The following is a 13,868-nucleotide window of genomic DNA, read 5'->3' on the forward strand; positions in this document are numbered from 1 at the left end:
CTCTACTGACTTGTTTTTCTTGCATCCAGGTAGAAGAGGAACCATGTTCCTCAAATCACCAGAAAGCCAAAGACCTCTTAAAGCTTCTTCTGAAAACAGACATTGTCAAGTTTTCTCACTTTTTGCTTGATGTCATTAACGTCCTCAACATCCTCTCCCGCGTCGCCCAGGATCAGAACTCTTCCATCGCAGATGTGTTCGCAACAAGCCAGTCAACACTGGAAACACTCCAAATGTATCGAGCAAGGTTGTATATGCTTAACCAAAACTGTATATTAACTGGATGTATCCAAATCAAAGGCACACAGTACATTCGTTAAATGTAATCTTTTTTCAGATCGGGGCCAAGGGAGCGTCTGGTGGAAGCCATCACACATTTTCATGGTCACCAGCTTGTAGGAGATAGTGACATATCAGCCATCCGGATAGAATTAATAAGCAATCTTTTGAAGCAGCTGCGTGATTGCTTCTGTGATGCTAGCGAAGATGTTTTGAGAGCAAGCGCTATTGGAAGTTTTAAGCTGTGGCCAGACAAAATCGAGCCAGGTACAGAAAACCAGACTACATCCAAAGGGATTGTTTCTTTCCGAAATGCATGGGTGGTTTGTTTGCTTTTAAAATTAATGTTCAACCTCTTGCAGAATTTGGTGAAGTGGAAGTGTCGGTCTTGACGAAGTATTATGAGCCGGTCCTGGAATGTGCCAATGTGAAGGTTTATGAAGTGGAGACCGAATGGAACATGTTAAAAGCAGAGCTGTATAATAGGTATAATAAATAGCAAGCAAGAGGACATGAAATTCAAATGAATTTTCTGAATATGTCAGTGGGAGAAACACATTTAGTAACAGTTGTTATCCTTTCTAGATATCAGAGCATCCGGAGATTGACATGGGAAGCAGTGAACACAGATTATTCTCATAAATATCCAAACATCTTGACGCTGGTAGATCTTGTCTTGACGCTACCTGCCAGTTCTGACGAGGCAGCACGAGGCTTCTGTCAGATGAAACTTACAATGATGAGGCTACGTTCAAAGCTGGTGTTTGAAAGCATGACCGATCGCATGGTCATTCTGATGAATTCTCCAGATATCAAGAAGTTTGACCCCCAAAAGGCTATCCAGTTGTGGAATATTTCCTCACAAAGGAATAGGAGACTACAGGCTGAGCAGGGCGTGGTCAACCCTGAGACACCAGATTGTTCATCTGACTCTGAATGGGAAAGGGAAAGGGAAAGCTCATTTGGAAGCTATTAGATGTGAAACACTCTCTTCAGCTGTCTCCTCAAATATTTTTAATAATGTGCGTTGACTTTTCCTTTTCCTTTTTTTTTTTTTTTTGGTAACTATTTACTGGACAATTTCTATTTATTTATTTATTCAACCACAATTTATATACTGCTTGATTATAATGGAACATCCAAGAGCACATATAATGTGTCATGAAACTAACACATACACTGAGATGGGAAGGGAGAGAAATAAGAAATATGTCTTTTGGAAAAGCTGTATATATTTCTTATCAAACTGCTAGGTATTGTCAGAATATGCTTATCAGGTATTTCTTTTGAAATATGTGGTATTGGGTTGGCATATGAAATTATCAAGTATCATTTTTGTCTATGTGTGTGTGTGTGTGTGTGTGTGTGTGTGGTTCATTTTTATAATTTGAAGTGTACGCTCTTGACTCCTTGATGGAACTTCATAGTCTTCCTTCTTTCTGTTAAGCTGCAATTAAATTGATTTTAATTTATCACTGTCTTTCTAAGTGCTTGGAATTTTCCAATATATTTATAGCAAGTGTTTAGGAATATTATGATTCTGGCTAGATCCTGAACAACTGTTTATTATCCTGTATTGTATTACAGAAATTATTTTATCCCTGTTACGGTTATTATTATGGATAAGCAATTATTTCTACTGTTTTTACTGACATCTGATTTCCTGTTCATTTTCATTCTTCTGGAGATTTGACATGTAAAAATAATTGCCTGTGGGAGGGAAATAAGGGTTGATTCCCTCAATAATTTGGACTTCCAAAATTGTTCCGAAGAGTCACAGTATTCATTCATGCATTTCTTCATTCTTAATTGCTGCAACTGTTCTACTTAGTGTTTAACTGGATTAAAAACAAGCAATGGAAGAGAACACTTTTTATCAAACGCCTAACTACGAAGGATGCCAAGACACTTAATTTTTCTTATCTGCAAAATAACAAGAGAAAAGAAGAGATGAGACTTTCAGTGCCAGCAGAAACGTGCAGAATGAAATATCTTTGTAGTAAAAATAAGTTGAGGATATTGCCTCCTTTACACATCAAGGATATCACCTGCGGATATGACATCTTAAATGTTCCTGGTTCTAGAAGGTATCGCAGCATCATCTCTTGTACCTTGATGCTTTCAGATTCAATAGCTGCAACCATAGATGTAGAACGCCACTACTTTTGAATGCATGCGTAGCTTGATTAACTGGTTGACCAATGTAGAGCTTGCTAAAAGTAGTCATGGCCCAAGAGGTCATTGTGCATTATATAGCAGCAGTAAAGGAACAAACCCATTTCCCTTTTCTCTCCATAGTCACTACTTGGCAGAGGTAGCTAAGAAGACAGAGTAGAATCCATGGGGCACAAATTGCATGGGTCCCCCCATACCTCTGTTTCTCAACCTGTTTCGCATAGCGAATGTCCATACAAATACTGGTTTCCACTTAGATGCACTGTAGTCAAATGACTGTAGAAAAATACATTCTTAAAATTTATAATTTTAAAAACGCCTACTTTTAACATATTGTAAAATGTATAACAGGGACGCGGGTGGCGCTGTGGGTAAAACCTCAGCGCCTAGGACTTGCCGACCGTATGGTCGGCGGTTCGAATCCCCGCGGCAGGGTGAGTTCCTGTCGTTTGGTCCCAGCTCCTGCCCACCTAGCAGTTCGAAAGCACCCTTAAGTGCAAGTAGATAAATAGGTACCGCTTTATAGCGGGAAGGTAAACAGCGTTTCCATGTGCTGCGCTGGTGCAGGCTCGCCAGAGTAGCTTTGTCACGCTGGCCACGTGACCCGGAAGTGTCTCCGGACAGCACTGGCCCCCGGCCTCTTAAGCGAGATGGGCGCACAGCCCTAGAGTTGGACACGACTGGCCCGTATGGGCAGGGGTACCTTTACCTTTTTTAAATGTATAACATTTTTGTGGATGACAGTAATAGTACCCAACTCATTATCATTTCTCTCTCTCACGAAATCAAAGCTTTGTCATTTAGGAATCAACCAACATTTCAGATAGTCACATAATCAAATGCACCATTGTGCACATAGATCAAGTGGGGTGGGTGCAAGCAGCATTTGGCATGTACTGAAACCTAGAACCTCCCTTTCCCTCCCTACTGTGGACTGGAGGAAATTACCTCCCCTGAAGGTGCTTTTTGCGTTGGGTGGAAATCCACTATTATAATTCTTAAGTTGTTATTCTATAAACTGCTTGGCTTAAGCTTCTATCCGTAGTTTCTAAAAGCAGTGCTGCATGGGAGCTTCTCTTTAAAAAAAATAGAAATAGAAATAAGGTTACATTATTTACTTGTAGCAGCTTTGATTCCTCTGCAAACTTCTCACACTTCCTCTAAGGCTCCACTGTACACATTGCCGGCTTTCAGCTTTAATTATATGAAATGACAACTTGCCTAATTTGGATCAGATCTCCCCCAACTTTATTTCATGTATATCTCACTTTTCCTACAAGGAAGTCAAGGCCTCCTCCCGCTTTAATCCACCCTGTGTGGTGGGTTAAGCTAAGACTGGCCCAATGTCACTCAAGTCAGCTTCATAGTTGAATAGGATTTGAACCCAGTTCTCCCTGGAGTTAGGCTGGCTCTCTAGCCACTACAACAAACCCCCTGGGCTCATGACAAAACATAGGCTGCTGGCTGCAGTATCTAACTGGCAGGCTACATTCGACTTGCTGGGTCACAAGCGAAGACCATTTTGCTCAGAATTGTCTGCACTAACTGGCAGAACCTGGGACCTTCTGCATACAAAGCAGATGATCTATCACAGAGCTGTGGGTCTTCCCCAAATGGTCACCCACAATGCAGAATAATGTGATTTTTATAAGGTGCACTTTCTGAGGTTCAAGTAGTGCATCAGATGCCTATAAGAAAAAACAGCCAGGCAAGCAGCTCAATCCTACACACGCCTGCTTGGAAGTCGGAAGTCAATGGCAATGTATTCAGCATGGACTACTTTCCAAATTGCTGTGCACAGGATTTCCCTTTAAGTGTAGCTGCATTTCATACAAGTTCCCATCGTTAGCTTCATACCTCTGCGATGGATCAGGCAAAACAAAAACAAAGAAAAAACTGCTTGTTTGTGTTACAAAGTCAGGAAAGACTCAAATTAATTTGCACAGTGCTATACATAGATTTTCCCATCTGATTTTAAGAACCAATTATCCTGCAGTTCTAAAAAAAAAGAAATTAGAATCGTAGACACAGTGAATGTTTATTGACACACTGGGGCTTACTCCTGAGTAAACATCCGTAGGATTGTGCTTTCAGTTTCTTATTGTAGTGTTATTGAGTAAATTGTACAGCATGTATGGCTACACATAGAATTTTTGACCCAAAAAGCCATGATGCGGTGTGCAGCTACATTTACCGTGTGCAATTACAGTCTTTGTGTAATTAGGAGATAAAAACGAGAGGTAGATGTGATACGCCTCATCAGGAAAAGTCAGATTTTAAGATTATAACAGATTTTAAACTGTTCATATCAGTCCCAATGTGATACTTTTCTTTTCTTTTGTCATTTGTCTAGGTTTAATACCAAGCAAAACATTCATTGACATTGTTTATGACTTGATTAATTTGAATCTTGGCTCAAACTCGCTTCCTGATGCTTGGCTCCACCTCTCCATTTATGACGTGAGTGCTCACTGTGTCCGCTATTCTTGTGATTTTTGACAGTCATTTGCTATGTTGACTAGATGTACAATTGAGATGCTTACAATTTTAAATGGATGCTTACATTACTAGAATAGGATACGTGTCTTTATTATAGAATTTATAGCCTTTGGGGCTAATGGCCTTACGATTAAAAAAGAAAGAGGTAAAATGCAGCAAAAGCATTTTTAAAAAGTAACTACATTAGCCATCCACAAAACAATAAAATGTAGTTAGCGTAAAAAAATGATTATGGAAGCAAACCAGATTGCACTGCAACTTCTGTTTAACAAGTAAGGCATACATCTCTTTTGTTTACGAAATTGATCAGGTACACAACAGTACTAGTGAATAAACCCAGCTTGTTATCTGCAAAGATATGTTCCTGGCCGCCATGTCAATTTGTTTGTATGCCGGGCAGCCACTGAAAATTACTTCCTCCCAAAATCCAATGCTTGTAGGCGAAATTGTGGAGGCTTGTTGAAATCATAGAATTGGAAGGGACCCAAGGGTCATACTAGTCCAATCCACTGCATAGCAGAAACCTCAGCTAAAGCATACATAACAGATGGCCATTCAACCTCTGCTTAAAAACCCTCAAGGAAGGAGAGTCCATAACTTCTCGTGGGAGCCCGTTCTGCTGTCAAACAACTCTTGCCACCAGAAAGTTCCTCCTGATGTTTCATCGAAATCTCCTTTCCTGTAACTTGAATCTGTTGGTTTTGGTCTTACCTTCTGGAGCAGGAGAAAACAAGCTTGCCCCATCTTCTATTTTGACAGCCCTTATATATTTGAAGATGGCTATCCAATCTCCTCTCAGTCTCCTATTTTCTAAACATACCCAGCTCCCTCAACCATTCCTCATAAGGCTTGGTTTCCAGACCCTTGATCATCTTGGTCAACCTCCCCTGCACACATTGCAGCTTGTAAATATCCTTCTTTGGAATTCATTTTGTCAGTTTTGGCCCATTTCTCCAATCTTCTAAGGGTCATCTTGAATCCTGATTCTGTCTTCTGCAGCATTAGCTACCCCTCCCAGTTTGGTGTCACCTGCAAATTTGATCATCCCCTCAATTCCTTCATCTGTCATTTATAAAGACGTTGAACAACAAGGAGCCCAGAACAGAACCCTGTGTCACCCCTCATCACTTTTTCCAGGATGACAAGGAACCTTTAGTGAGCACTCTTTGAGTTCAGTCAGTCAACCAGCTACAAATACATGTCTGCATTCAAATGGAGGCAAGGCTACCTTGCTTTCTGCTGGAGCACAGTCTCGTGTCACAAAGCAGAAGTCCTGTGTTGAGACGAGGCGTTAAAATGTCTCTTTTGAAAAAAGTTCCCTGCAGTTGATGTCATGGACTATATTTCTGCCCAGTTTCAGCTTTCTGTCTGTTTGGGGAGCAGTCAGTGATTTTGAAGCCAAAGGATTCTTCTGTCTGTATAAGATACACGGTGCATAAAATGGCCCTGCCCTTAGTTACCCATTCCACTTACATTGGTGCCCCGCAAGACGAATGCCTCGCAAGACGGAAAACTCGCTAGACGAAAGAGTTTTCCGTTTTGGAGGTGCTTCGCAAAATGAATTTCCTATGGGCTTGCTTCGCAAGACGACAATGTCTTGCGAGTTCCTGCTGGTTTTTTCCCCTCCCCCCCTTTTTCTAAGCCGCGAAGCCGCTTATCAGCTGATCCGATCAGCAGATAAGCCGCTAAAAGCCGCTAAAAGCCGCTAATAGCCCTAATCCGCTAATCCGTCAATGGGCTTGCTTCGCAAGACGAAAAAACCGCTAGACGAAGAGAATCACAGAACAGATTCTTTTCGTCTTGCGAGGCACCACTGTACTTTTACTGTGTTAAGTAAACTTGTGTATTTTTGGATGTTACAGTTGCAGGGCCTGGCAGCAGCGTTAACAGTGGACTCAGACACTGTGGACTGGCGTATATTCTTGCAAGCAGCTTCCCAGCCTTGGCCTCTGCCCTCAGTGACGGAGCTTCTTGAAACGCTGCAGAGATTCCAGGATGTGGATGTGGATGGATCGGGCTTTGTCACAGAGGAAGAATATGATCAGGTCCCAATTTCTTCTTCTCTCCAGTTTTATTTTTGTGGCTGTGAGTCCCAATGAAACCAGGGGGACAAGCAGCCAGCCAGTCTTCACACCCTGTGGGCCACAAGCCCTGAACTGGGATGGAGGGAAAATTCAGTTCCATTCACATGTAAAGCCCAGTTTACCAAATTTGCAGAATATGGAAGCCAAATCAATGGCTTCCTTCCAAACTCCCTCTTATCTGAATTTTGCAGTGCCATGCCCCAAGCACACAGTGTTCACAGACATGCATACACCAGGGGGAAATGTGCAAAAATATCAAGGTACTGGAGAAAATAGCATAGCAAAATGAATTCTGTTAGGAGACATAGTTTGCAAAGATGTGGACATTAGTCAAAGCTGCATACAGAAATATGTTTTTTTAGAAGAAATTTGTACTAAAATGCTAATGAAGTTTTGTGAGGATTTTTTTTAAAAAAAACAAATTGCTTCAGAAATGTGGAAAACTAAACTTAAGATAATAAAAATGAGAAGTGGACAGAACCAAAACTGGCAGCTCCTTCTGCCCCTAGTCATTCATGCACCAATGTGGTTTTTAATTTCATTTTAGCCAACACAGGCCCTTCCACCCAACATCCTAACTGTAAGGCCAGTGTACCGACTTCAGAACAAGCCGCTCTGAACACAGTGAGACTTCTTTCCAAGTAGACGTGCATAGGACTGTGTTATAAAAGTGGCTTGTGGTTCAGAAATGACGTAGCCTGGGCATGTGTGCGTGAAACAAATCAGAAGTGCATGTCAGTTTCAAAACATTTCATAAATTAAATTACTTCAAATTAAACATTTCATACTAATTTATTTTAGGTCAGTTTCATGTGGTGCTCCCTTGCCTTTCCTTCAGAAGTGCATGATGTGGCTGGGGTAGAGTATCATCCTAGCACTGTAGTAATTTATAACAAATAGGTTGGTTTTGCATTCTGGGGAGTGAGGAACATTATTGCATTCCCTGTAAGATGTATCATAGTCATCCCAAAAGGCTAATTCCTGCATCTTCTCCCAATATCTTTTGATCCATGGGAGGGAACAGCTTAGCGGATGTGAGGAAAAGTGGGTCTGGAGAGACAGATGAGAGGCTAAGTCCTGTCTCCTGCTCCCCCACCTTTCTGCACTCAGCTTCCTAGGTGCCAACCCTGGGCAGCTAATGGCTCATGCCTGTGTTTGCTGCTCTCTGCTGCCATTATTCAATGGCAGTACAAAGGCAACTTTTCACTAGAAAAAGGAAAAGCAAACCCCCATCATGTGGCAACACATGTCACCAGAAAAAGGAAAAGAAACAGTCACCACTAGGGATGGAAAAACCACAAAGAGATGCTGCTCTCAATATTTCACCCACCTACGCAGAGTTGTGGTATTTTGCTCAGCAGCAAAGAGACTAAAAACATACCAACAGCTCCAGAGTCAACACAGGAAGCTAGGTAGAACATCCTTTGGTTCAGTATCTGGTATCAGTTCTCTGATCTTTGGGCTGGTAAATCTGAGTGAAACAAGAAAAATGTTACAGATAGGTAGCCGTGTTGGTCTGCCATAGTCAAAATAAAAAAATTCCTTCCAGTAGCACCTTAAAGACCAACTAAGTTAGTTCTTGTTTCAGTGTATCTGAAGGAAGTGTGCATGCACACGAAAGCTCATACCAAGAACTAACTTAGTTGGTCTTTAAGGTGCTACTGGAAGAAAAATGTGTAAGTGATGTTTTTGAGCAAAAATGTTTTTAAAAAATCTAAATCCACCCATAAAATTTGGTTACTTCCCAGTTGAAACCCCACAGAAGTCCATGAGGCTAAAATATGAACTGGGTTTTCTAGCATACTGGGGCTGGGAATGGAGTTGTGGTGCTTCTTGTCCCAGATGATATTGACAAGAAAAAGAATCTGTTTTTATATACTAAAGATGTGGACTTGGGTTTTGCCTCCCATGTTAAGTATCATCTATAGACTTGCAAAGAACCCTTCTGACATAAGTAGCTTTCAAGTCAACTGCTTTCGTTTTCACCATAGAACAGATTGATGCTGGAGACAAACAGTAGTCATGTTTTCTTTTCAGAGACTTGAAAGTGTTATACCAAGCAGACACATCTTTTCCTGTGGTGTAAACACTCATTTCTTGGGTCTGAGAAGTCTGAAACACTGCAAAACTTCTAAATCAACATGATACAGGAATGAGTGTGCACACACCATTCGCAAAAATGCCTCCATGATACCCCCTTCAGCTCCATTGCTGCAGCCAGTGACGAATCACAGTTTCTGGGCCTGGGACAAGCTTGTAACAGGTCCCCATGTCTGCTTTGAAAAATAGGGTTGGTTTGTACCTTTCAGCTTCTTTAGGTCCCTTTGATTAAGCCTGTTGCTCAATGCATACCTGATTTGTGTTTGTAGCCATAGCTGACAGTACAGCATGTATGGATATAGCTTTTCCACAACTACTCTGTAGTCCAGGCAACACAAGGCAAAAGTAGGGTGTGAAGGGAAGAGTGGGAGAAGAAACTACAGAATATGGGTATAAATTTGTTGAGAGGCATGGGAAAAATGCTAAAGAAAAAGCTTTCTCCACTTAGAGCAAGGAAAGGGAACCTGAAACACACACACCAGATGTTGCTGGACTAGCCCTCCCATCATCCCTGCCTGCAGGCCATGTCGGCTGGGGTTGATGGGAGATGGATTCCAGCTGCTCTACACACTGTTCCTTGCCCTGGGATCTAGAGCTAGTCCTTCTATGTGCTCTGGAAACCAGATGCCTAGCTCATTTACTCACATACGTTTTACAGACTCCAGAGCGCATCAACAGCATCGGCTTCCATTTCCATGGAGGTTTCAAAATCCCTGATGAATGATGGCTGCCCTGCCTTCCTGATGCCACATTTTGGTGGCCACATTCTGCACACTACTCATGGTGGAAGGAAAGCACTCTGGGACACAGTTCTTCAGTGAGCATGTCACGTAGACCGCCATGCCGCTCTCCTGCCTCTTGAACTGTGCATTGCAGGGCCAAACTAGAAGAGAATGCAATTCACACAATTAGCAGTTGCGTGAAGGACTTTTTGAAAGCAAATTGCAACAGCAGAAGCCCTGATCCAAATTGGAACTTTGGTGTGGGGGGCAAAGAGGGCCCTAGCCCTTCACCTCCTGTTGTAGTCTTGATCTGTATTGAACCTCCTATGCTTGCTGCTTGCTTTTAGGATGGAGCTATAATTCACTCCAATGGGAACTTTCCCTTCAATCCTAATAGCAGGGCAAGAGGGGAGCGAGAGAGACCTTAACTGGGAACACAGCAAAGGATTACAGTTTCCCACAGTCCAACACAAGGATTCAGGATTTAAAAGCCATTCATGCAACTGCAAATTGTGTGAATGGTGTCTTGTCAAAGTTTGTTCCCCAGAGTTTCCTCTAAAAGTGCTTTCTTTTGTGCTTTTCTGTCATACACCGCCCCCCCCCCCATAACACAGGGGGACCTGGTCTCTTCTTACTATGGTGTGAGCCCCTCCTTCCTGTTGCCAGTCAGCTAGTACAGTTAGCTCTTCTTGCCTCATGCCTAGGAAATGCCAGCAAAACTAAGAAACTTGCAAGACATCTTTGCAGTCATACATACATACATGCATGTTCACAACCACTACATTCTAAAACTTGTAGTTTGAGAGACAGCAAGAGCATTTTGTGTACATGCTCCATTGGCTCACTGTTCAGAATGTTGCCTTTTCTGCTCTAACATTCTTCAGAACTTCACCAGCAATCATGACGAGATTTAGATGGCTGATAATATAGCGTGCCTAAACGTTCTTCAATAACAGCCGCTAAGGCTTAGTTTTCCTCTTATGGTAACCGGCTTACATCCTGGGTCAGGCATCCTCCCTAGGCCCCTGTGCAAGGAGCTCTTTCTGCAGATTACTGCTGGATGAGTAGTAGATGAAGAAGTGGCCCCATTTCATCTAAAACCAGCCACTGCAACTTTCTTTTTATCCTCCTCAGCTGTTGATTCCCCCCCCCCCTGATTTGCTTCTAGAACCAGAATCACTGACTCATATTTTGAAACACAAGAATGTTTCATTTAATGAGTCACTGAAGTCTTGCTGTTGCTGTATGTGACCTAGCATGGAAATCAATTTTTGCTGTCTTTTTAAGTACAGTTTTCCCCTCCCTGGAATATACCCTGCTGTTACATGTTGGTTTTGATAAATACCTGCACCAGAAAAGGAGTGTGTGTGTGTATTAACCCACATATACACACACACAGTTATAGATCTGTGCACACAAACATGTTAAAAAATTTAATCATAAAATCAATTATATATCACTGCACTCAAAGGATATATATCTATCCTAGAGTTGAACAGATGAGCCTTGAGAGAGATTGGCATTGTAGTCATTAGCAACAATGATTAAGTGACTGTGTGACCTTAGCAACAGCAGTGCCTCCATATCTGCCTAATAAGCCTCAATACTTAATAGCAGTTAAAAGCAAGCTATTGCCTTGAAACTCAGCCTGCAGATTTTCCAGAGGTATCTGGTTACCGTATTTTTCGCCCCATAAGACGCACTTTATCCCCTCCAAAAATGAAGGGGAAATCGGGGTGCGTCTTATGGGGCGAATGCCTGCAAGCCTCGTGCGCCCGGCAGGAGGTCCCACCGGGTGCGCGAGGCTTGGGGCGGCAGCCTGTCGCCCGAAGCACGGGGAGCCCTCGGGAGGGCTCCCCCTGCTTCGGGCGAGTGTCTGCAAGCCTCGCGCACCCGGCAGGAGGTCCCACCGGGTGCGCGAGGCTTGGGGCGGCAGCGGACTGCTTGCGCGCCTGCCGGGACCTCCTGCCGGGTGTGCGAGGCTTGGGGCGGCAGCGGACTGCTTGCGCGCACCTAGAAGCTTGGGGCGCGCTGAGCTCAGCACGCCCCAAGCTTCTAGGTGCGCGCGAGCAGTCCGCTGCCACCCCAAGCCTCGCGCACCCGGTGGAACCTCCTGCCGGGTGCGCGAGGCTTGGGGCGGCAGCGGACTGCTTGCGCGCACCTAGAAGCTTGGGGCACGCTGAGCTCAGCGCGCCCCAAGCTTCTAGGTGCGCGCAAGCAGTCCGCTGCCGCCCCAAGCCTCGCGCACCCGGTTGAACCTCCTGCCGGGTGCGCGAGGCTTGGGGCGGCAGCGGACTGCTTGCGCGCACTTAGAAGCTTGGGGCGCGCTGAGCTCAGCACGCCCCAAGCTCCTGGTGTAGCGCAGCGATCCGCTAGCCCTGGGAGAGCCCCGCGGCTCTCCCAGGGCTAGCGGACTGCTTGCCGGCACGCAGAAGCTTGGGGCGCGCTGACCTCAGCTCGCCCCAAGCTTCTGGATTAGCGCAGGGGTCCGCTAGCCCTGGGAGAGGCGCCCGGCTCTCCCACGCTAGCGGAGACCTTGCCGGCATGCAGAAGCTTGGGGCGCGCTGAGCTCCGCACACCCCAAGCTCCTGGTGTAGCGCAGCGCACCTGGGGGGAAAATAATTTTTTTCCCTTTATTTCCCCCCAAAAAATCTAGGTGCGTCTTATGGGCCGGTGCGTCTTATGGGGCGAAAAATACGGTACTTTGGGAAACAGGATACTAGACTAAATGGGCCTTTGGTTGGATCCTCCTGGGCTTTTGTATTAAGTTCTTAAAGTGTCCAAAGAGGGTCATGAATAATAACCATTCTTTGGGTTGTATCCAAGTAAATCATTGCACGTGCAGAACGACATCTGTGAACGCAACAGAACTTATCCTCCCTTTCCTCCTTTTATGCACCACCTGGCACCGCCCCCAGATAAGCCCCAGACCAAATTTGAGTGGCACATGGGAAGAGAGAGGAAGGGGAAATTCTGTTGAAACTTGTGAAAGTTGTTCCACGTGCATGCAATGATTTGGTTGGATAGAACATTTTATGTCCAGGTGACCAGAATGGTGAGAAGTATAGAAATCAAGTCCTATGAGGAAAGAGTTGAGGAAAGAGATTAAGATGGAATAAGGAATGGTAGTTGTATTTAAATATCTGAAGAGCTGCCGCATGGTAGACAAGAATTGTTCTTAGTTGCTCCAGAGAACATGACTGGAACCAACTGGTTAGCGGAGAAGCAGATTTGGCTAAACATTCAGAGAAACATCATAATTGTAAGAGTTGTTCAGCAGTGGAACAGACTACCTTGGTATGTGGTGGTGGGTTATCCTTTGCTGGAGATATCTGAACAGAGGTTGAACAGACATTTCTCGGGGATGCTTATAGTTTTTGCCTTTTGCATTGTGGAGCCTGCAGTAATCAAGCAGTTTGGGCTAGTTGACTTACACAATCCCTTTCAACTGTGTGGTTCTGTCATTCCAGGTCGGTCTGTGGTTTAAAGGCAGTGAAGATTTACCCGTCCCAGAAAGCCCGACAGAACCTTTTCCATTTAACCGCCAGGAGCACCTTATAAAAGTAAGTGTAAAAATAAATAAATCACAGGCTGCAAGCCAAATTGAAGTTAAGCACAGTTAAGACCAGGCATTTCAATGTCCAGGAAATCTCAGTTTTTTAAAAAAGCTCAGCAATTTTGCCACCCCCCCCAAAAAAAAAGCTGAACTTTGACCATCCAAGATCTCAGATAGAAATGTCCTGGGTCTGTTATCTGGAGATCCTATGAATTCAACCTGGGACGTTCTACATATAATATGAGTGCTCAATCACTGAACCATTTGCCTTCTCCATTCTGGTCAGGTGGTGGTATTTAACTTATATGTACACCTCTTGCCCCCCAAATAATAATAATTTGTTCACTGTAAAAAGCAATAACAAAGGTGCCCCTTTTTCTGCTGAGCTGTGAGATCCTTCATCAGGATTGGTTTCCTTAAGAGGAAAGAGAGCATTGCAAACTTACCTCTGGA

At 43.8% G+C, this 13,868-nt stretch overlaps 1 protein-coding gene across 4 annotated transcripts in view; it reads left to right on the top strand.

The window, feature by feature from the left end:
• The window catches only part of SPEF2 (sperm flagellar 2), a 96,458-nt gene that overhangs the window by 70,156 nt on the left and 12,434 nt on the right, over positions 1 to 13,868 (top strand). For 2 of the 4 annotated variants that reach the window (XM_082241736.1, XM_082241737.1), the window contains exons 32-35: positions 30 to 247; positions 338 to 546; positions 642 to 765; positions 865 to 1,314. In XM_082241736.1, the coding sequence (XP_082097862.1) occupies positions 30 to 247; positions 338 to 546; positions 642 to 765; positions 865 to 1,255 (942 nt within the window). In that variant the 3' untranslated portion in view covers positions 1,256 to 1,314. Of the gene's footprint in view, positions 1 to 29; positions 248 to 337; positions 547 to 641; positions 766 to 864; positions 1,315 to 4,807; positions 4,915 to 6,815; positions 6,999 to 13,329; positions 13,423 to 13,868 lie in introns of those variants that run through there. The other 2 variants (XM_082241738.1, XM_082241739.1) reach the window with 1 other exon arrangement.

Source organism: Podarcis vaucheri (assembly GCF_965113315.1).
Source record: "Podarcis vaucheri genome assembly, chromosome: 11".
Lineage (NCBI taxonomy): Eukaryota > Metazoa > Chordata > Lepidosauria > Squamata > Lacertidae > Podarcis > Podarcis vaucheri.